The sequence below is a fragment of the Perognathus longimembris genome, chromosome 1 (assembly GCF_023159225.1).
Source record: "Perognathus longimembris pacificus isolate PPM17 chromosome 1, ASM2315922v1, whole genome shotgun sequence".
Taxonomy (NCBI): domain Eukaryota; kingdom Metazoa; phylum Chordata; class Mammalia; order Rodentia; family Heteromyidae; genus Perognathus; species Perognathus longimembris.
Window position 1 is genome coordinate 156581557 of NC_063161.1, and position 22261 is coordinate 156603817.

Below are 22261 nucleotides of genomic sequence, written 5' to 3' on the forward strand. Positions count from 1 at the left end.
AAATTACAAAATATTAAAGTTTAGCACTTAGAATGCTAAACATCACATTTTAAAACTCAATCTGTTCCCTTAATTTGCAGAATATGATTTGCATTAGAAGTGTCGTCACATATACCTCACTTGCAGGTTTTAATTTTTCTTTAAACATGAAACTTTAAGGTAATTCGGTTTTAATTTTATTTATTTATTTATTTTGGCCAGTCCTGGGCCTTGGACTCAGGGCCTGAGCACCGTCCCTGGCTTCCTTTTGCCCAAGGCTAGCACTCTGCCACTTGAGTCACAGCGCCCCTTCTGGCTGTTTTCCATATATGTGGTGCTGGGGAATCGAACCGAGAGCTTCATGTGTAGGAGGTAAGCACTCTTGCCACTAGGCCATATTCCCAGCCCGTCAGTTTTAATTTTAAATAAAAAAATTTAAGTATAAGCAAAAAAAAGGCAAACACCTCCCTGTGGAGAAGAATATAAAAAACAAAAGAAAGAAATATGGCATGGTCTATGCAGTCAATACTCTACCAACACCAGGGTGTTCCAGCTCTTCTTTTTCATTCTCCTTTTCTTTTGACCTGATCAATAATCGTCAGCCAGTGCAGGTGGCTCACACTTGTAATCCTAGCTACTCAGAAGATTGAAGGGCCAAGATAGCCAGCCAGTCTGCGAGACGCCATTTCAAATGAGCCAACATAAAGCCCAGCTGGGATAAATGCATGGCTGGCTCTAGTGGTACCACGCCAGCTGTGAGCAAGAAAGCCAAGCAAGATCACAAGGCTCACGCTAGGCATTGACTTACAGTGAGACCAAAAGAGAATACTCTTAGAAGAGGAACACAAAGGCACAATGCCTCTGCCTCTAATCATATAAAATAATATTGAAATGGGGGGGGGGGAAGAGCACAAGGCTTGGAGTTCAAGTCCTGGTACTGGGACACACACACACACGGATAGGCAACAAAGTTTCACAAAGTGGAAGACAAAGGGTAAGCCATATGTTTCTACACACATGTTCCTCCCTAATGAACTATGAGGGGAAGAAAGCAGGTTTCAGAAAAGACTGTGGATGGTATTTGGGGGAGGGGGGTGGAAATGAACATATATTGAATGATAAAATTCCAGTGTCACCTATAGTTAAATGGCCCATTATTTTGATTATTTTGACAAAGGACCAAGAAGAGAGACAATATTCCCTTTCTACCTCACAAATTTTAGTCATGGTTAGATCTTTTACACTTGTATGATTTCCATAGAAAAAATTGGTCTACAGGGCTGGGAATGTGGCTTAGTGGAACAGTGCTTGCTTAGCATGCATGAAGCCCTGGGTTCGATTCCTCAGTACCACATACACAGAAAAAGCCAGAAGTGGTGCTGTGGCTCAAGTGGTAGAGTGCTAGCTAGCCTTGAGCTGAAGAAGTTCAGGGACAGTGCCCAGGCCCTGAGTTCAAGCCCCAGGACTAGCAAAAAGAAGAAGAGGAGGAAGAGGAAAAAGACAGAGAAAAGTTGGCCAACCGAACTTCTGGGTGCTGGTAGATTACATCTGTAATCCTAGCTACTGAGGTGGCTGAAATCTGAGGATCAGAGTTTTGAAGCCAGCTGGTGCAGAAAAATCTGTGAGGCTCTTATCTCCAGTTAACCAGCACAAACCAGGAAGTAGAGCTGTGGCTCAAGTGGTAGAGTGCCGGTCTTGAGTGAAAAGGCTAAAGGAGAGCCTGAGACCCTGAGCCCAAGCCCCAGTATTAGCACAAAAACAAAACAGAAAAAAAAATACTCTTAAAAAAAACACTTTGGGGGCTGGGAATATGGCCTAGTGGCAAGAGCGCTTGTCTCGTATACATGAAGCCCTGGGTTCGATTCCCCAGCACCACATATATAGAAAATGGCCAGAAGTGGCGCTGTGGCTCAAGTGGCAGAGTGCTAGCCTTGAGCAAAAAGAAGCCAGGGACAGTGCTCAGGCCCTGAGTCCAAGGTCCAGGACTGGCAAAAAAAAAAAAAAAAAACACTTTGGCTGGAAGAGGAAGATGATATTTTTGGTATTTTTAATGGACAGTAATGATTTTTTTGGAATAGGGCAAAAAACAATTTTCCTTCCCCACATTTTCCATTTTCTAAACCTATTGACCCATTTTTGCCAGAGGCTTTGATAACAAACTCTTATTATTCCTATCCCTGCTGGGATTAGTGTTTTGTTTTATGGGTTGGTTTTTTTTTTTTTCATCTCTGGGTGAAATTTATAGAGTTTAATGTTAGGTACAACAATCCTGAGAGGGAAAATCCTAAGTGGGAAAGTGCCATTACTGCTTGTCCTGGCACACAGAAACAGGCTCAGAGAAGTCAGCTGCTGTTTGTTTCTTTTTCTCTTCCTTTCTTAACAAGGCCTCACTATATAGCCCAGGCTGACCTTAAACTCACGATTATCCTGCCTGTCTCCGAAGTGCTGGGATTACAGACTTGTGCCACTGTACCCAAAGCTTTTCTAAGGAAGAGTTGGCAAGCAGAGGCTGGCTTTGAACCCAAGAATGCCATGGCTCTGGGAGCTGTGTCCCTGACCACTAGGCCAGTGGGCTGCAGGCTGACTGCCCACACAGTAAAAGAACCAAGAGAGAAAAGTTTTATTTTAAAAACCTGGCTAAAAGTCCTGGAAATGCTCAGAGGCAGCCAGAATGGAAAAAGATGCTCAAAAGGAACAGAACTCAAAGAGCCTGCCTGAGGCCGCCCTGTCATGTCTGACAAGTGGAAAACTTGAGAAAATGTAGGGGCCAGGCGGTTAGTGGGAGAGTTAGTCGGTCATGCTCTTTGGCAAATTGGTCCCACCTCCATCCTTGTCAGCATCCCCACCCAACCCCGCCTTGGGAGGGAGCCCTGGAACCACCCCCCAAAGACCTGGTGGCTGTGACTTCGTCCTGGATCACTGCCCAGACTCAGAGACTGTGCGAACAGGAGTCCCTCCTTGATCCTTACTACACCCCTGCAGCCAGCATTTCTAAGCCCCCCGGTCTTGGGCCTCCTCAGCCACACCCGCGGTGTAAGCACAGGATGGTGGGGTGCGGATATCCGGGGTGCTACTTCCTTCCCATCACCCTCTCGCTGCTCCTTATTGCCCTATCCCCACCCCCAGCTCCCTGGAGGTGAAGTCTCCATCTTGACCTGGGACTCAGGTCTACAACTCCAGCTATGTTCACACCCAGGGAGCCTGACCTAGCCCAGGAAAAGGGACCAAGAAACCAGGTGCCATTGGCTCATGCCTGTAATTGTAGGTACTCAGGAGTCTGAGATCTGAGGATCACAGTTTGAAGCCAGCTCAGGCAAGGAAAGTTGTGAGGCTCTTATCTCCAATTAATAAGCAAAAGGCCAGAAGTGGAGCTATGGCTCAATAAAGTGGCAGCCTTGGTCCAAAAAAAATAAAAATAAAAAAGTGCCAAGTGAGAATACAAGGCCCTGAGCTCAAGCCCCAGTACCAGCACAAAGAGGAGGGGGAAGGGGACAAAGCTGAGCTATCCTGGAGAGAGCGGATGGCAGACTGGACTTCCCTGTGGGTGGGCGTCACCCTCAGAAGCGAAGCGAGTTCCCCTCCCTGAGGAAGAGCTGGTCAAGAGGGCAGGGGATCTTTGTGGCTGCCCAGCCTGGCCAGGAGGGTGAAAACATCCATCCTTCATTCATTCCCTCATTCCCTCTACACGCCCTCTCCGAGCATTGGCCGTGTGTCTGGTCCCATCCTTGTCACCTCACCCCTGCCTTTGGGACAGTTACTGCCTAGTTGAATGTGGAGGCTGGGGGGCAGTCCAGGGAGGCCCCCCAACTCTGCTCTCAGTGGTCCATCTGAGCAGGCTTCCTGGGAGAGGGAGTGTCCAACAGAAGCTTGCAGTAGAGCCAGTCACCTAGGCTTCGTCCAGAGCCTGGCTGAGCTTAGGGCGGGATTCCCAGGCAGAGGGGAAGGGCAAATGGGTGCCGCTGAGCCCCTGCCCAGGGGAGCAAGTGCTGGCCAGCAAGGAGCTGGGCAGATTAGGTTGGGGAGGATGGTGTCAGGCAGAAGCATGCAAGGGAAAGCAGAACCAGGTGGACTGTATGAAGAGGGCCCAGGGCCCAGCCAGGCCCCCCGCGGGGTACTGCTCATGCTGCTGCACCCCCACTTTGGCATGTTCTCCTTTGCCCTCGCATGCCTGTGTCTGTGGCTCCTGCATGACCCTCGGTGTGATTGCTGCTGCTCCCTGCAGCCCCTTCCTGCCCCCATGAGCTCTGACAAGGGCCATGGCCTGTGCCCAGCCTGACTCCAGGACAACTGGCACCCTGGGTGTCCCACCCCCCCACCCCCCAGTTCTTCCTGGAGAGACCCCCGGTCCCTGCCAGGTGGCCCATCTGGCTGGCTGCCCCTCCTTTAGGAAGGCAAGGGGTGATCCTGAGGACCAGGGAAAGCCTTGGGACCTGAGCTCATCCAAAGGTCCCCACCTGCCCAGGCCAGTCTCCAGGATGGCTGCCATCAAGGCGCAGCCGGGGCCAGGCCCGATTTCGTGGTGTCTGTGCCCGTGGCAGCTGCCCCTTCCCCTCCAAGGTCGCCCTGCCAAGCCAATAAGAGAGCCTGGACCCCCAGGAAGACCCTCGCATTGCCATTTGGGGGGAGGGGGTGGCTATGGCTTGGTGCCATAAGCTTCCCGGAGGGCTGGGGGGTGGGGGGGGTGGGGCTCTTCCCTCCCGGCCTTCTGTGTGTGTCTCCACCCTGAGCCCCAGTTCCCGCACTGGGTCCAGGCGCCCCTCGCCCCACTGCCCATGCCCCCCCCCCCCGCGCGTGCGCCCGGGTCCCTGCCCTGGGTCGTGGGGGGGCCCCTGCTCACGCCCCTGTGTGCGTGGCGCCTCCCCTCCCTTCCCCAGCTGCAGCAGTACCCACGCCTGCGGGAGGAGATGGAGCGCATCGTCACCACGCACATCCGCGAGCGCGAGGGCCGCACCAAGGACCAGGTGAGCCCGCGCGCCCCGGGCTCCGTTCTCATTACCCGAAAATACGCTTCAGATAGATCATTTTAGACCTTTCCCCCCCCACCCCACCCCCATCCCCCAATACTCAAGCTCAGGGTCTTGAGCTCGCTGGGCAAGGTGCTGTAGCACTCGAACCAGGCCTTCTCTCCTTTTGTGCTTTCGTTAATTTTTAGGGAGCATTTGGGGTTTATCGTGTGTGTGCGTGTGCAGTCACGTGTGCATGCGTGCACACAGTCACGTGTGCATGCTCGCCTAGGCGCTCCGGTACTGAGGCTTAACCCCAAGGCCTGAGCACTGTCCCTGAGCTTTTTTTTTTTTTGGCTCAAGGCTAGCACTCTACTACTTGAGCCACAGCGCCACTTCCAGCATTTTGGTAGTTAACTGGAGATAAGCGTTTCATGGACTTTCCTGCCCAGGCTGGCTTTGAACTGAGATCTCAGATCTCAGCTTCCTGAGTAGCTAGGATTACAGGTGTGAGCCACCAGTGCCCTACTTGTCGGGACTTTTTCCTTGTTGAGGCTGCTAACCACCTATATATGTTACAAATGTGTTTTTTTTTCTCCCAGCTGTATTTACACATTGCTTATCTATGTGGTGCTTTATTTTTTTCCGCTTGCTGGCTGGCTTGTGACCTCCCAAGGTCATGCTCCTCATTGATATTGAGCTGGCATACATGAATACCAACCATGAGGACTTCATAGGCTTTGCCAAGTAAGTGCTCTTGGGCAGTGGGGGTGATTCCGTGTGTGTGTGTGTGTGTATGTGTGTGTGTGTGTACACACATTCCCACACGTGTGCATATGTAGAATCCAGACCTGCCAGTTTAGTCCTCTGGGTCCTGGGTCCCCTGAGCAGTGGAGCTGGGTGTGTTGAGAGGAACAGTTCTGAGACTCCTCCCTACTCTTCCATTAGTGCTCAGCAGAGGAGCAACCAGATGAATAAGAAGAAGACTTCAGGGAACCAGGTGAGTGGTCCCCAGCACCCCAGCCCAAGGGATGGAGGGTATCCGATGGAGCTCCAAGAATTCCCTCCCCCGAGAGGAAGGGTCTCCAGGGGGCCAGGGAGCCTGTCATCTGCCAGCCACAAGCCTCTCACTCTGCCTCAGTAATCCTCTTTCCTCTCTCCCCCCCTCCAATGCCTCTCGTGGTTGCTATGGTTACCTCTTTGCAGGATGAGATTCTGGTGAGTACCAGGCCTGGGGTGGGGTGGGGTGACTTGCACAAAGAGGGGGAGGAAGGGGCCCATTGGCATTGGGGGGTCCATCAGGGGCAAGAAGAGGCCCCTGGCTTGAGCCGCTTGCACACACTAGCGCGTGAGTGTTCCATATCTGCTCACAGGCTCGGCAGAGCAAGGAGGCCTAGCCACGTGCACTCTCCCATCAACCCAGCCACCCCTCAGTGTGCATGAGCCAAGCTCCCCGCAAAGCTAGACCACGTGAGGGTGGGGGGCCTTGCCACCAAGGAGGGGCTCCGTCAACTTGAATTGGCTGGATGGGTGTAGGAGGGAATGGGTGGGTGGGTGTTTAGAAGTGGGACCCCCACCAAGCTCACAGCCCCCTCACTGAGGTTGAGTAAAGGGACGAATGAAAAGCCCACAGGCAAGTCCCCCTTTTTGGCTTCTGGCTCTTTGCAGAAACAGCACCCACCACTGGCCTTTGTCCTACCCCTGGAGAACACACGCACCCTAGGGTCCTCACAGTTCCTTCATGGGTTCGAGAGGCCTCACAAGGAGGCGAGGGCGAAACCTGCCTTGTTTATCACTGAATCCAGGCATGGGTGGCTCATGCCCTGCAATCCCAGCTACTTAGGAGGATGAGATGCGAGCAATGTGATTCAAAGCCAACCCCGGGCAAATTTGAGACTTGGGTGCTAGTGGTTCACACCTTTAAATTCTAACTGCTCAGGAAGCTGAGATCTAAGGATTGTGGTTCGAGGTCAGCTCAAGCAGGAAAGTCTGTGAGATTCTTATCTCCAGTTAACCACAAGAAGCCAGAAGTGGTGCTGTGGCGCAAAGTGGTAGAGTGCTAGCCTTGAGCAAAAGAGCTCAGGAACAGCGCTCAGGCCCTGAGATCGAGCTCCACAACCTACAAAACCAAACAAACCCTGAGACTCCAATTTCCAAATCACCTGCAAAAGTCTGAACTTGAGGCATGGCTCGAGTGGTGGAGCACCACCTGAGAGCAAAACAGTGAGGCCCAGGGTTTAAGGTCCAGTACTTAGACCAAAAAGGTGAAGGGGGGGGGGGTGTCAGACTCTCAGCCTCAAATCCACACCTGGCATGGAGTAGGTGCTCAGCAGGACTGAACAATGAAGGAAGGAAGGAACTGACTCAGGACAATTCAGTTCAGCCCACACTTCCTGGTATCTACACCATGCTGGTTCTAGAAAGGAGTCAGAGCTACCCTGGTCACCCCTGGGATCCTGAGCCTGCAGGCAGCACACAGCCAGTCCCCCCCGTCCCCCCGTCCCCGAGAGCCTCACACAGGTGCAGGGAGTCCTGAGGCGGAGTTGGGTGAGCAGGGAAGAATTCAGGCCTGGGAGTGACCAAGGGAAGACAGAGACCACAAGCCAGGCAGGGTGCAGGGTGTTGAGATCTGCTGGTCAGATCCCGGGACAGGTGTGGACCCCATTGCAATGACAGAGACAGGACGACAGGACGTGGAGGGGATCCCATCAGCAGGGAGGAAGAGGGGAGGCAGGATGCCTGGCTCGGTGACTGTGTGGGTGGAGGTTCTCAGAAGCCTGAAGGGGTCAGGAGGACCTAGCAAGCCTCACAGTCCTGTTCCAGGATGCCTTTGCCACCAGCCCCAGGCCTCCTTCAGTCTTCTGGGAATGCTGGAAGAAGCAGCCAGGACACCAGGGTCTGGGGAGGGAGGGGTAGCAGGCCCCTGGCCTCCATCTGAACACTGCAGGACCCGGGCAGGTGCCTGTCTTTGGAGTGGCATCCGCAGTGGCTGACAGTCCTGGTGATGGGCAGCTTCCTGCCATGGAAAGGAACTTTCCCTTGTTGCTCTGAATTTTGCACAGGACGAAGGGGGCCTGGGCAGTTCATGGCTCCCCCTTCCTCCTGCTGCCAGAACCGTATCACTGTAGCATCCATGTCATAGATAGTTATGGTCCTTCAAGCACTATGCAAGGCACTGGAATATGGATGGGTTCAGTTTAGCAGAGGAGGCTGCATCCATGGATAAATCTCTCTTTCTCTACACACACACACACACACACACACACACACACACACACACACACACACGCACGCACATTAAATCACAGTCATTGTTACAGAAGAAAACTAAGAACGTGATCAGAGGTTATCAGTGCATTCCAGTCTGATTTATATAGGGCGCCAGGGTGGACCCACCCAGCAGGGTAAAGTCTGAGCTGATTTTCAAAGGGTGAGACAGGATTGGCCAGGCAGAAAGGGAGAAGAAACATATTCTAGTCAAAGGCAACTGCACCCAGTACAAGGTCCCTGGGGCCACAAACAAGCCTTAGGCTAGACCTTTGCTTAGAAGGCCCTTGGAAAACTCTGCTTGCACACATTTTGTTTGTTTGGTGGTACTGGCGTTTGAACTCAAGGCCTCACATCTGCTATGAAGGTAGTTTCCTGTTGAGCCAGTCCATGTAGGCCTTTGTATGTTGCTTAAGTCTTTTTGAGATGGGGTCTCCTTTTATTCCCGAGCCAGCCTGGACTGCAGTCCTCCTGTTTACGCTTCCCCTCAGTGCTGGGATGTCAGACACACACCACCACTGCAGCCATCGTTGTACTCCCCAGTAGCTAGGATGGCAGAAAAGTGTGCACGGAGCTCAGCCATTAGTCAAGGTGAAGCCTCCTGAATTTTTCTTGGCAGGGCTGGTCTTGAACCACTCTCCTCTGATCTCTGCTCTCCTCCTCCACAAAAGTAGCTACAGTTTCAGACACGAGGCACATGTCTGGTGACGGGAACTCATCCCTACCAAAGCCACGAGTCCCTTACAGCTCTTTCCCTGTCTTCCACTCTGTTCTCTTGTGGTCCGAAGCAGGGTAGGCCTGGCCCCCGTCCTCCCTCCCCAGCCTGGCTTCTGTGAGTTGGGCTGGGCGGGGCTCTCGAATGCCTTTCCTTGCCTGGCCCAGTCTCTCCTGGGATAGCCTGGCCTTTGCCCTCTGACCTCCTGCTCCCTCACCCTCCAGGTCATCCGGAAGGGCTGGCTGACCATCAACAACATTGGCATCATGAAGGGGGGCTCCAAGGAATACTGGTTCGTGCTGACCGCCGAGAATCTGTCCTGGTACAAAGACGACGAGGTGAGGAGCGGCTGGCGGCTGTCTGTCTGTCTGTCGTGGGATTGGGCTGATGGCTCGAGTTGGGCTGGGAGTGGACTGGCCCATGCTGCAGGCGTTGAACCCGTCCCATAAGACTCTGGAGGCTGGACACAGTGCTCAGCTGCTGTCCCAGCCAGGTTGGAAGGAGAATGTGTCTTTATGTTTTTGGCCAGTCCTGGGGCTTGGACTCAGGGCCTGAGCACTGTCCCTGAGCTTCTTTTCGCTCAAGGCTAGCACTCTACCACTCGAGCCACAGCGCCACTCCTGGCGTTTTCTCTGTGTGTGTGGTGCTGAGGAATCGAACCCAGGGCTTCATGCATGCAAGGCAAGCGCTCTACCACTAAGCCGCCTTCCCGGCCCCAGGAGGACGTGTCTCGGCAGACCTAGGACGCCGCCGAGCACCCTGACAAGGGTGGCCAGGGGTGCTGGGTGCCCCTCCCCAGCCCGCCAGCCCCGGTGGCCTTCCTGTTTTCTCACTCCAGGGCGTGCCGCCTCCTCCGTGGCCCCCGCAGGCCATGACACACACACAAGTCCCGCAGCCAGACAGCCGCTTAACCCCTGCACCCCAGACCCTTCGGGCCCCCGCTGTTCCAGGGAGCAGCCCAGGGGGCTCCAGGCTAAGGGACCAGCAGTGAGGGTGCCCCGCAGAGCTCCCCCCACCCCCCAGAACACCTCTCTACCAGCTGGAGCCCACAGAAGCCCCTGCCACCTCCCTCCTCCGTTGTTGGTCCCCTTTAAGAATGAGTCTTTTTGGCTTCCACATCTGGATTCCAGAGGTGACCAGAGAGAATGGGGAGGGTGGGTGGGTGGGTGAAGGGGGGGAGAGACTGTGGTAATGAACTCCAGCTGGCCAAGGAGTGGGGGAAGGAACCCTCTTTTTCCTGCAGGGGGGTCTGCTGGAAGATAGGGTGCTCTTCACAGGAAAGTAGGGCTCAGGTGAGGGGCGGGCTGTGCCTTAAGTCTCCATCATCCCCTTCTTGGTCTCTGTCCCCTCCAAATCTGCCCTGGGTAAGGGCTCCCCCCCTCCCCACCTTGGGCGGGGTCCTGTGTTGTCATTGGTGGGGGCGCCAAGCCATCTGGACCTCATTACCCCAAGCCTGGCCTCTCCACCCCCCCCAACCCCCGCCCCCGGCCCAGGGGCCCCTGGAAGGGACGGAGCATGAGGTGGCGTGGGGCGCGGATGGGGGTGGCTTCCTGCTCTGTAACTCTGCCCGCAGCCCCCTGCCCTGCGGTTCTAGTGCTCCTCTCTCTCTCTCTCTCTCTCTCTCTCTCTCTCTCTCTCTCTCTCTCTCTCTCTCTCTCTCATGGCTCCTTGCACTCAGCTGGGGCCACGAGTGTGAGTGGGGCTGGGAACCCCAGCCAGGAAAGCTGGCCTGCCTGAGGGGTTGTGGGTGTTTTTGTTTTTAAATTTGGACATTTGAGTTTAGGTGTGTGTGTGTGTGTGTGTGTGTGTGTGTGGCGCCTGTGGATGCTGTGGGGGGGGTGTAGGTGGGGTGTTCTGGTGTCAATACGCGTGCTGTGTGTGTGTGTCAGTGCTTGGCTATTCGGGTGGGTAGGGATATTCGGGTTTGTTATGCGTCGGAGGTGTAAGGACGGGGTTGGGTGAGCTTTCCATTGTGTTTGGGTGTGCACACACACTGGCGTGTGCACTTGTAACGATGGTGTGTGTACGTGGGACACGGGGGGGCGGTGAGCGCTACCCTATGGACGCGCAGATAGGTATCAGTTGTGTCGGGGCGAGTGTTGAGGTGCATCTCGGGAGGGGGTGTGAGTGGAGCTCGGCGGGGCGCTAGCCCCCTCCTCCCTCGGGCCTCTGGGCAGAGCTGCAGCCGGCCACATCCTTAGCTCAGATGGCCCCTATCTCCTCCACCTTCCTCCTGCCCCCCATCGTCCTATCCCCCCCCTTCACCACAAGATGCCCCCCTACACCTCCTCCCAGCCCGCCCTGAGCCCCTCAAGTGCCCTGGCCCAGCTCCAGGCTCCGGTTCTGGGATGGCAGCGGAGGGTGGGTCGAGCTCTCCAGCAGCGGCGGTGGCAGCGAGGGTCTAACCCAGCCCAGCCTAACCAATGTGCAGACTACTGTACAATTTGCGAGTCCTGAACAGATAGTCTAAACACTGGGTAGACGGAGTGGAGGTGTCCTCGGGTCCACGCAGGCAGCAGTGTCTGTCTGTCCAGCAGGCGCTTCAGCCTCATCCCCTGGGCAATCCAAGCCCCCCCACCCCCCAACCCCCTTATAGCCCTCGCCCCATGTCCCCCCGGCCCCAGCTGGCCAGCCCGTGGTCCCTCTCTGCTCCCGATTCCTCTTCTGCCGCCTTTGACGTGGCAGGGGTGAGCGGGGAGCTGGGCTGCGGAGGAGGGGCCTGGGGAGGGGGCCGGCCAGCAGGAAGGGAGGGGTGGGGGAAGGAGGCCGCTCCTACCTAGCGTCCAACCCCGAAGCGGGGCGGGAGGCCGCGCGAGGCAGGGCCTGCCTCGAACGATTCCAGATGTTCGCTGGCTGGGTGTGCAACTTCCTCCTCTCCTCCCTCAGCCGTCCTCCCCCCTCCCTCCTCCCCTCCCCCCCCCCCCCCCCCGCCGGGACTCCCGGCCACCCGCCTGGCATAAAGAGGGCTTTATGTGGCTGCGTGGGCCAGGCTGATGTGCGGGGCAGAGTAAACGCAGCCCCTCACCTGGGATGTGTTCAAACTCTGTGAATCTCATGCCGATCATCCCTTCAGAGGGGTGTAGACGGCTGACATTCCCTCACTCCTAGAGTTTGGGGGAGGGGCGGGTCCCTCCCTCCACCCAAGACCCCCTGGACACAGAGCTTATTTATAGACGTGTGTCCCCATAGCTTTCCACACACGCGACTATCCCATTGCACAAACCGTCTGCAAGTAAAATGGGTCTTCCCACAGTTGCCACACACATCCATTCTCATCTACAAACACAGCCCTGGGATGATCCAGCGGGACGCCTCACAAGCATGCACACACACACACACACACACACACATACCTGTGTGCCACAGACGTGGACAGCACACACGACAGCCGTGGGATTTGTATTCGGGCCCGCCTGTGGTCCCGTCACCGCACACGTGCGCGCGCAGACGCCCCGTCTCCGGGCTGTGCGCTGCTCTGATTGCTACCACATGGGTGGCTGGGGGAGTGGGCCGAGCTGCTCCTTTGATGCCTGGCGGGGCCGGCGGGGGAGGCGGGGGGGGGGGGGGGGACCTCCCTGTCTCTGCAGTCAGGAAATGAAGTCAGAGGCGGCCAGGCAGGGGTGAGAAAGGCTTAGAGGTGAGTGGGCCCTGCCTGGGGCAGGCCTGCCTGGCTCACCTCCGCGTGGGGTGTGGGGGCACCCTCAGTGGTACCTCGTCTCCGGTCCCTTGGGCTCCGGTGTACACGTAGGGCTGCCGGGGGTGGCTCGCCAGGACCCTGTAGCCAGGCTGTATCTGTGTGGTTTGAGTCTCGGATGCCCAGGAGCCCAGGCTACTCAGGAGAGACTGAGGTATGGCCCTGTGACTTAGCCCTCACTCCTCCCCACAGGAGAAAGAGAAGAAATACATGCTGTCCGTGGACAACCTGAAGCTGCGGGACGTGGAGAAGGGCTTCATGTCAAGCAAGCACATTTTTGCCCTCTTCAACACGGAGCAGAGGTGCCTGCCTGTTCCTGTTCAGGGTGACTGGGGGACCCTACCCTGCAGGCCCTAGACCCCCCCTTATAGAGGAGGGGAGACCAGGGATGGAGAGGGAGCTGCCCATGGCCTGGAGCAAGCCATTCACTTGACAGATTTCCTACTGTGTGCTAGACACCCTGTCTAGGTTTCTTCCCCTCATTCTCTCCGTCCCTCCCTTCTTTCTTCTCCCCTTCTCTCCTCTTTTTCCTTCTTTCCTTCCTACCCTCGCTCCCTCCCCAATTCTCTCCCTCCCTCCTTCTTTCTTCCCTCCCCTCCCTTTTGCTCTGTTCACCATGAGATGAACACTAGGGACAGAGAGGAGTCCTGGCCGGACCTTGTCCCTTCCTGTGTTGCCCAGTGCCCCGTGGGGCAGGGAGTAGGACTCCCAACCTCAGTCTGACTCTCGTGGACTCTCTTCTTTTACCCAGAGACTAGGGTTCAAGCTGTCAACTGGCGGGGGGGGGGGGTCTTCTGAAAGCCAGGAAGGCTGCCAGTGGGAGGTCTGAGATCCAGGTGATTGGGTTGGGTTGGGTACTGTTTTATTACTTATTTATCGCTGGTCCCGGGACTTCAACTGAGGCCAGGGTGCTGTCCCTTAGCGTTTCCAATCAAGGCTAGCACTCTACCCCTTGAACCACAGCTCCACTTTTGGCTTTTTGGTGGTTAATTGGAGAAAAGAGTCTCATGGACTCTCCTGCTCAGGCTGTCTTTGAACCTCAATCTTCATAGCTCAGCCTCCTAAGTAACTAGGATTACAGGTGTTCGCCTCCCCCTCCCCCCCCCCACAATGCCTAGGAATTTATGTATTGATTTATTGAGACAGTCTTGTTTTGTTTTTTGTTGCCAGTCCTGGGGCATGAACTCAGGGCCTGAGTACTGTCCGTGGCTTCTTTTTTGCTCAAGGCTAGCACTCTGCCACTTGAGCCACAGCACCACTTCCGGCTTTTTTCTATATATGTGGTGCTAGGGAATCGAACCCAGGGCTTCATGTATACGAGGCGAGCACTTTACCACTAGGCCATATTCCCAGCCCCTTGAGACAGTCTTACTATGGATTTGCAATCTTTCTGCCTCCGCCTCCTAAGGGCTGGGGTTTCACACTTGCACCGCTCTGCCTGACTGAGTGTCCCTTTCACTGAGGGCTCAAGTCCCTTTCTGAAGCATTTTACTGCTCGTTTCGCTGAAGCTTCGCAATGAGCGAGGCTTCTGGATGAGGAAACCGAGGCATTGGGAGAGGCGTGGTGTGTGATGATGAACCCCAAAGCCCTTGCATCCCCGTAACTCCCATGGAGGGTGGGGCTCTACCCCATTTCTCTCTGTCTGCCCCAGGAATGTCTACAAGGATTACCGACAGCTGGAACTGGCCTGTGAGACCCAGGAAGAGGTGGACAGCTGGAAAGCCTCCTTCCTGAGGGCTGGCGTGTACCCCGAGCGCGTGGGGGTGAGCAGAATGGGGAGGGTGGGGCCATGCTAGCATGGCAAGTCAGGCCCCTTTTCCGAGCCCTTCTTTGGCTCATAAAAAGCCATCTCTGGGCTGGGGATATGGCCTAGTGGCAAGAGAGCTTGCCTCGTATACATGAGGCCCTGGGTTCAATTCCCCAGCACCACATATACAGAAAATGGCCAGAAGGGGCGCTGTGGCTCAAGTGGCAGAGTGCTAGCCTTGAGCAAAAGGAAGCCAGGGACAGTGCTCAGGCCCTGAGTTCAAGGCCCAGGACTGGCAAAAAAAAAAAAAAAAGCCATCTCTGCCAGGCACCGGCAGCTCATGCCTATAATCCCAGCTACTCAGGAGGCTGAGATCTGAGGATCTCGGTTCAAACCCAGCCGAGGCAGGAAAGTCCATAAGCCTCTTTATCTCGTTAACCACCAGAAAACCAGAATTGGTACAGTGGCTCAAGTGGTAGAGCACTAGCCTTGAGCTGAAAGGCTCAGGGACAGTGCCCCCCACACCTACCCTGGGGTGGGATCAGAATTAGTTCTCCCATCTTCCAGTGGAAAGTTATTTGTTTGTTTTATGCTGGCATTGGGGCTTGAACTCCTGGCTTGAACTCCTAGCTTGGCTTTTTCTGCTTAAGGCTCTCACTCTGCCACTTGAGCCACACCTCTGCTTCTGGCCTTTCACTGGCTAATTGGAGATAAGAGTCTTACAGACTTTTCTTCCCAGATTGGCTTGGAACTAATCCTCAGATCTCAGCCTCCTGAGTAGCTAGTATTACAGGGGTGAGCCACCAGGGCTGGCTCGGTGGAGGTTTTGTGTGTCCTCTTCTGCACCCCTTCATTTGGTGGTGGTGGCTTCTTGTGGCTGCCTTCTATCTTCTTTCCTTTTGGCTATGGTAGTATCTAGAGGTGTCAGGGTTGGGATGTGGTGCCCCGAGTTCACTCAGTCCTTCTTCTTTCTCTGTGTGTGTGTGTGTGTCTGCGTTGCTGTGCTCTCTCGTGGCCGTGGCGGTGGTGATACTGGTGCGGTGGCCTCGGTGGCTCTGGCCTGGGCCTTCCAGGACAAGGAGAAAGTGAGTGGGCCTCTCCCTTACCTCCTGCCAGGGGCCTCCAGACCAGGTCTGGCCAGGTCTCCAAGCGAGGGAGCTTGGAGGGGTTCTTCCTCATGTCTGGATTGGGAAATGGAGGCAAACTTGGAGTCAGACAAGGCTGAATGAGGGGAACCAAGGATCTTCCATGGCACTGGGGTGGGCAGGACCCTGAGCTTTTCTTATTGCCTCCGTGTTTCGGGCATCCTTGAAGGGGACGAGGTCCCAAGGATGCCTGGAACCTGGCTGCCGGGGGCCTGGACACATTGAGACACTTCTGTTCCCAATGGCAGGCCAGCGAGACTGAGGAGAATGGCTCAGACAGCTTCATGCACTCCATGGACCCGCAGCTGGAGAGGCAGGTGGAGACCATCCGGAACCTGGTGGACTCGTACATGGCCATTGTCAACAAGACTGTTCGGGACCTCATGCCCAAGACCATCATGCACCTCATGATCAACAATGTGCGTGCGGGGGTTGGGGGGGTGGGGGCGGGGCCAGGATACTCTTGGGCGTCTGGGAGGGAGGCAGTGGGGTTGGCCTAGGAGAAGACACTGGCCAGCCCATGCAACCAGGACTAGGGAGAGATGTAAGGTCAGCCCAAAGCCGTCCAGTAAAAATAGGACGTGGGCTTAACCGATAATCTTACATTTTTCTGTAGCCATGCAAACAGAAGCAAAAAAACCCAAAAAACCAGCTGGAGATGTACTTTGGTGTTCGAGCTTTGTGCTTCGTATGCTCAGGACCTAGTTTGATCCCTAGAAACAAAACACACACCTACCAATAAAACCACTTTGATATCTACTTTAAGCAAAAGAGATTCAAAATAGTATTTTTTTTCACAGTATTGGAGATTGAATTCAGAAATCCAATTTGCACTCTACCACTTGATCCATGCTCCAGGTTCTTTTGCTGTTTCGTTTTTCAGATAAGGTCTCAAGCTAATTTTGCCCAAACTGGTTTTGGATGGCAATCCTCCTTTTATTATTCCCCAATATGTTATCAATGTAGAATTTTGATTTATTATTTGAGACAGGGTCTTTCTATGTACCTAGGCTAGCCTGAAACTTACAATGCTCCTGCCTCAGCCTTCTGAGCTCTGGAATTCAGGCACATAACACCGTGTCCCACTTAATATGTGTATGTGTGTGTGTGCATGTGTGTGTGTGTGTTTGCCAGATCTGGGGATTGAACTCAGGACCTGGGCACTGTCCCTGAGCTTCTTTTTTTTTTCTTTTTTGCCAGTCCTGGGCCTTGGACTCAGGGCCTGAGCACTGTCCCTGGCTTCTTTTTGCTCAAGGCTAGCACTCTGCCAACTTGAGCCACAGCACCACTTCTGGCCTTTTCTATATATGTGGTGCTGAGAAATCGAACCCAGGGCTTCATGTATGTATACAAGGCAAGCAGTCTTACCACTAGGCCCTATTCCCAGCCCCCCCCCCACAACTTTCCAACTATCACCTTTTTATATTTTGTTTCAGGGGGGCATAAAGAAGCCTTTGGAATGTCCCTAAAACTGAATAGGCAGTTTCCTAGTAGGTGCTTTCTGAGTCTCTTCCCAGATCTGTGACCTTGGACAAATCACTTCTTCTTTCTGGATCTCAGTGTCCAGAAAAGGGCAGAAGAGTGGGGTTGGGGTCCATCTGAGAGTTTAGGCACCAAGCTATATCAGCAGCACACTGCCCAGGATAGACCCGACAGGCGTGCTGGGGGGCAGCACCAGCGTCATGTCCCAGCCCTGTCTTTTCTTTGCCCATCTGCCCGCAGACCAAGGAATTCATCTTCTCGGAGCTGCTGGCCAACCTGTATTCGTGCGGGGATCAGAACACCCTGATGGAGGAGTCGGCGGAGCAGGCCCAGCGCCGCGACGAGATGCTGCGCATGTACCACGCCCTGAAGGAGGCCCTCAGCATCATCGGCGACATCAACACGACCACCGTCAGCACGCCCATGCCCCCGCCCGTGGACGACTCCTGGCTGCAGGTGCAGAGCGTACCGGCCGGACGCAGGTACCAGGGCCGGCCCCCAAGGCACCAAAGCCCCCCAGCCAGGGGCCCGCGGGAGGAGGGCCGGAGGCCGGGCAGTGGCGCGCCCGCGTCTCCGGAGCTCCCACCTGGAGCGAGGGGCGGAGCTTAGAACTGGGCGGGGCTTGACGCGGGGCGGGGCTTGCCGTGGAGCGCTGGCTGGCTGCGGGGCCGGGTGGAGGTGGAGCCTTGGCGCCGATGTGGGCGGGGCTTAGGCTCCTGCGAGGACCCCAGAGTGCAGTGTGGCGGGGCTTGCGTGCATGGGCGGAGCCTGCGTTGGGCTGGGGGCGGGGCCTCTTGCCTGGGCCGGGGCCGCTCATCCCTGTCCCTCGTTCTCCACCTTCTCGTCGCCAGCAGGTCGCCCACGTCCAGCCCCACGCCGCAGCGCCGAGCCCCCGCCGTGCCCCCAGCCCGGCCCGGGTCGCGGGGCCCTGCTCCTGGGCCTCCGCCTGCTGGATCCGCCCTGGGGGGGGCGCCCCCCGTGCCCTCCAGGCCGGGGGCTTCCCCTGACCCCTTCGGTCCTCCTCCCCAGGTGCCCTCGCGCCCCAACCGCGCCCCGCCCGGGGTCCCCAGGTGAGTGGCGGCTGGAAGCGGCGGGCTAGGCCGCTGGGAAGGGCGTGGCTCCAGAGGGAGGGGGAATCTGATTCTAAAGCCTCGGCCCTGGCTGCCGAGCCGGCCCGCTCCCTCCTTAGGCACTCAGACCGTGGGTTGCCGGAACCACGGTGTGTGCGGTGCAGACCGTGGGCTGGCGGAGCCTGCCCCCAGGGAGCGCTGAGTCCCAGAGGTGGTCGTTTGGGGGGAGGGGGCTGTCGGGCTCATCCCACTTGCCCTCTTTTTTTTTTCCAGCACTTGCATGGCGCTTCCCTCTTTTTTTCATTTCCACCCCTGGCCTTCCACACATTGCCTTTCCTCCTTTCCTTCTTGCTCTCCGTCCTCCATTCCATCCTCATTTCCCTTCCCAGCCCCCTGGTAAGTCTACCTCAGGGCTAGGAGTCTGAACCCAGAGCCTCTCAGTTCCATTGGGGGAACTCCTGATGCCTTCACTTCCCAAGTCCTGGAATCTTTGGAGCTGTCCTAGAGTCATGTCCAGCCTCTGACCCCCAGGAACAGAGGCCAGGCTGACTGTGTGGCTAGCAAGGTGTGTGATATGCGTGTGGGCGTGCACACCAGTGTGACTGTTGAGAGTGGCACCCAGGCATGGGCAGGACAGGAAGCATCTGGGATGGGATCTGGGCACCACCGGGCAATTTGGTGGCCTGGACCAATGTGGTGAAGGTGGGTACAAGGACAGGAGCGTGTGAGGCTGCCCCATTCCCAGAGCTTTTCAGGGAAAAGGATCCTTCATTCCATCAAGAAGGCTTTGCTTTGAGAGCCGTGATGCACTTGCAAAGAAGTTCACTCAAGTAACTGACTCAGTTTGCCTGTTTTCACCAGCCAGGTTGTCTGGGGAAGAGCACACCATCAGATCAATAACATCTCTATGTTTCCAGGTGGCTGGGGGGGGGGGGGGCTGGGCACATCTAGAGGCAGGAAGCACATTCTTAGGCAAGAGCCCTGGACTGTGCTGGTTCACCCCTGGCCTTTTAGTCATTACCCTCTTGGGGCCTCAGTTTCTTGTGCCGAATGACAACTTTCTGCCTTTATCCCAGGATGGTGTGGGTATCCACTGGTGGAACGGATGCTATATTAATAGCAAATGTGGTTAGAAGAATACTTTGCAAACTTCCAGTGTGATTTCAGAGTCTTACTGGTATTTAACATGCCCAAGTCTATGTCGAGTTGTGACACAGGACCTGTAAGGTTGGGTGTCTGTTCTAACTTCAGTCTTCCTAATGCACTGGAGACGTTTGGTGAGGCATGGCCTTTCTTGGAGGAAGAGACAGTCTCGAGAGCTTCTTGCTTTCAGTGGGATATGGGCATAGGGCTCAGGTTGTGAGGAATGAAGAGGGCATCGGTGTAGGGAGCACCTGTGTGGGCAAAGGCTTAGCGTGGGATGTGGTGAGGTGAGCCCCTGATCAGACAGAATACAGACAAAACGAAGAGGCCTGTGGATAGCGTGGGACAGGCTTCTCTCCAGAGAGCCATCCAAGGCCACGGGGGGGGGGGGGCAGGGGGCGTGATTCAGTGTGTAGCAGTGGAGTGCTACGGCAGGCTCTTGGGCAGAGAAATGGCAACTGGATCCTAGAAAGCAAGGTCTGCCCCTTACGAAGCCATAGGGTGGCCCTCCAAGCACTCGAGGCACGAGTGCACTGGGAGCTGGTGCAAATGCCTTCTGTCTGGGGCGAGCTTCTGTGTTGTGACAGCCCACGCGTGTGCTTCAGTGTGCCGGGTGGCTGCATGCCCCGAGGTCCGTGCTGCACGTGCCCGCCAGCGAGCGTGCTGGGCACTGGGCGGTGGGGGAGGGGTGTACGCGTGTGGTTTGTGGGCATGTGTGTTAGCGTGTGCATGCAGGCCATGGGGCCTCACAGCATGTGTGTGTGCACGCCCGGGCGTGTGCGTGCGTGTGGCCCCCGCCCCCCCCCCAGGCCTGCCGTGCGTGTGAACTGCCCTGTTGATTTCGTGCTGTCTTTCAGAATCACTATCAGTGACCCCTGAGGAGCGTCAGCCACGGTAGGTCCTTGCTCTCAGCCTGCTGCATGAATGGTGTGTCTGCGCCCCCTAGCTGCACCAGCTCCACACCAGGGGGGTGCACTTGGGACCTCAGAGCCAGGCTCCACCCTCTCCTTTCTGCAGCTCCAGACTCCCTCTTTTCTTTCTGTCCTCTGCCAGCTGACTCTCTCACCCTCCCCAGTGAGCCTCGGGACTCAGCGCTGCTGCCCGGGGCCTCGGTGGCTGAGCTGAGGGCCCTGGGGACAGGCTCTCCACTCGTGGCAGATGTGGGTGCTCCCTGGAGCTGTCAGAGAGGCCAGAGAGCTCCTGGTTCGCCGTGTAGGGGCTGGGAGCTTAGGAGGGCTGTCTGTCTGGGCTCTGAGGAAGCTGGAGGCCATTGCACTCCATCCTGGGAGTGCCGTGCCGCTGAGCCACAGGGAAAGGGTGGTGCTGGGACGGACACAGACTGAGTGGAGGCGCTGGTTGTTGGATGATTTCTGGAAGAGACACCGGTCAGGGCAGAGCTCCTGTCACAAGCCAGGCAGGGCCACATCGCCCCCTTCCCCTCCTCTTTGGTACTGACACATTGGCGACCGGAAGCCCTGTCTTCAGCCTGCAGGCTCCGGCACCTTAGCCTGCTGCTCCCAAGGTGACCTGAGAATTCAGCCAGGGGCGGTACAGTGTCTGTGGACCTTGGCAAGCCAGCTTCTCTGAGTTCCTCCCAGTAGGACGACCCTGCCAGCCACTGACTCGTGCTCTTCTGCTTTTCCCCAGCAGGAAGGGCCCAGCCTCACCTACGCGACCTGCAGCCCCCCGACCAGCTGAGGCTCCCCTCTTAGACTTATAAGTCTTGTGGCCACTGGCATCAGCTGCCTGCCTCCCATTCTCCCCAGGATCCCCTCAGAGGACTCCTGGGCTTTCTGACCACCCGAGGGGCCTCCAGCGCGCCCTCCAGCCGTCCCTTTTAGCTTTGCCCTCCGAGTTCAAGCAGGCTTCTTCCTCCAGCCTGGAGGACTGTTGCATGGTCTTCCCTGAGGCTAGGGGTGGCCCTGGGCCAGTGACATGGAATTCAGGGTGATCAGAGGAGAGGCCAGCCCGGGAGATGGGCGTGTGAGAGCTGGGGTACAGTCTGGGTGCTGCGTGCGCCGTGTGTGTGGTGGGGGAGGTAGCCTCCCGCTGGACTTCCTGGGAGCTAAAGCCCGGTCAGCTCCTCCCATCTATCTTCCTCCCTTTTCCCATCTGTCTGTCTTTTCCAGAAATGTCGCCCACATCCCACCTGCTCCATCCCCTCCCGTGTCAGGGGGTGGCCACTCTTGCCTTACCAGCTCTCCTTCCTTTTCTCTCTCCTGTTTTCTCTCTTGGCTTTCTCTCCAACTGCCAGCCGATCGGGTCAGGCAAGTCCATCCCGTCCTGAGAGCCCCAGGCCCCCCTTCGACCTCTAACCAGATCCCTCCTACTCCACGGACACCTCCCTTCCCGAGCCTGCCTGGATGGCTGTTCTGTGACTTGACAGTGGCTCCCCAGTCCCAAAGTGTCCCCTCCATCTGTGACTTAGTCTCTTGTAGTGGTGAGCTGAAACATCCAGGCGTGACGTTGGTGAAAACTTGTGCCCCTCTGTGGTATTGCTCCTGCCCTGTTCTATAAATATCTATAAATATTCATATATATATACATATACATATATATGGCCGCCACAGCCTCGCCTCTAGTGTTGGGAATAAACTACCATGCTGTCCTTGTGGAGTCTTGTGGCCCAACGACAAGGGAACACTGTCACCCTGACACCCCCCCCTCCAGCGTGCCGCTCCAGTGAGCCTCCCTGTCCTGCTCGGCCTGAGGACAGCCAGCCCCCTGCCCCCCCCTGCAGCACCGAGGTGCTACGCTGGCAGCTGTGGGCTCCTCTGACCACCACCAGTCTTGATGTCTCTTGGCTGAGAATAAAACCCATTTCTGGATGATGGGGAATCCTGTGTCCTGTGCTGCATTCTTTGTGGAGATCGGGGTGGGGGGGGGAGTGTAAGCACCAGGGTGCAGGGTGAGGGGTGAGGAAGGGCCATCACGGGGTGCTGTCAAGGCTGGCTGCCACTTGAAAAGCCCCTGGGAGTTGGTGTGTCCTCATCCTGTAAGCCCCGCTCCAGCCACTGATGAGCAGGGCCGTGAACTGGGCTGGAGGAGGCTGTGAAGTCGAGGCTCTAGAGGGAC

At 56.3% G+C, this 22261-nt stretch overlaps 1 protein-coding gene across 21 annotated transcripts in view; it reads left to right on the forward strand.

Moving 5' to 3' along the window:
* Positions 1–22024, forward strand: part of Dnm1 (dynamin 1) — a 45173-nt gene extending 23149 nt beyond the window's left edge. For 2 of the 21 annotated variants that reach the window (XM_048343900.1, XM_048343891.1), the window contains exons 11-23: positions 4854–4940; positions 5599–5669; positions 5871–5922; positions 6129–6140; positions 9129–9242; positions 12791–12900; positions 14251–14362; positions 15420–15431; positions 15740–15910; positions 17214–17455; positions 17828–18043; positions 20044–20080; positions 20834–22024. In XM_048343900.1, the coding sequence (XP_048199857.1) occupies positions 4854–4940; positions 5599–5669; positions 5871–5922; positions 6129–6140; positions 9129–9242; positions 12791–12900; positions 14251–14362; positions 15420–15431; positions 15740–15910; positions 17214–17455; positions 17828–18043; positions 20044–20065 (1221 nt within the window). In that variant the 3' untranslated portion in view covers positions 20066–20080; positions 20834–22024. Of the gene's footprint in view, positions 1–4853; positions 4941–5598; positions 5670–5870; positions 5923–6128; positions 6141–9128; positions 9243–12790; positions 12901–14250; positions 14363–15419; positions 15432–15739; positions 15911–17213; positions 17456–17824; positions 18044–19602; positions 19605–20043; positions 20081–20833 lie in introns of all 21 variants that reach the window. The other 19 variants (XM_048343838.1, XM_048343829.1, XM_048343793.1 and 16 more) reach the window with 14 other exon arrangements.
* Positions 22025–22261: the final 237 nt, after the last annotated feature.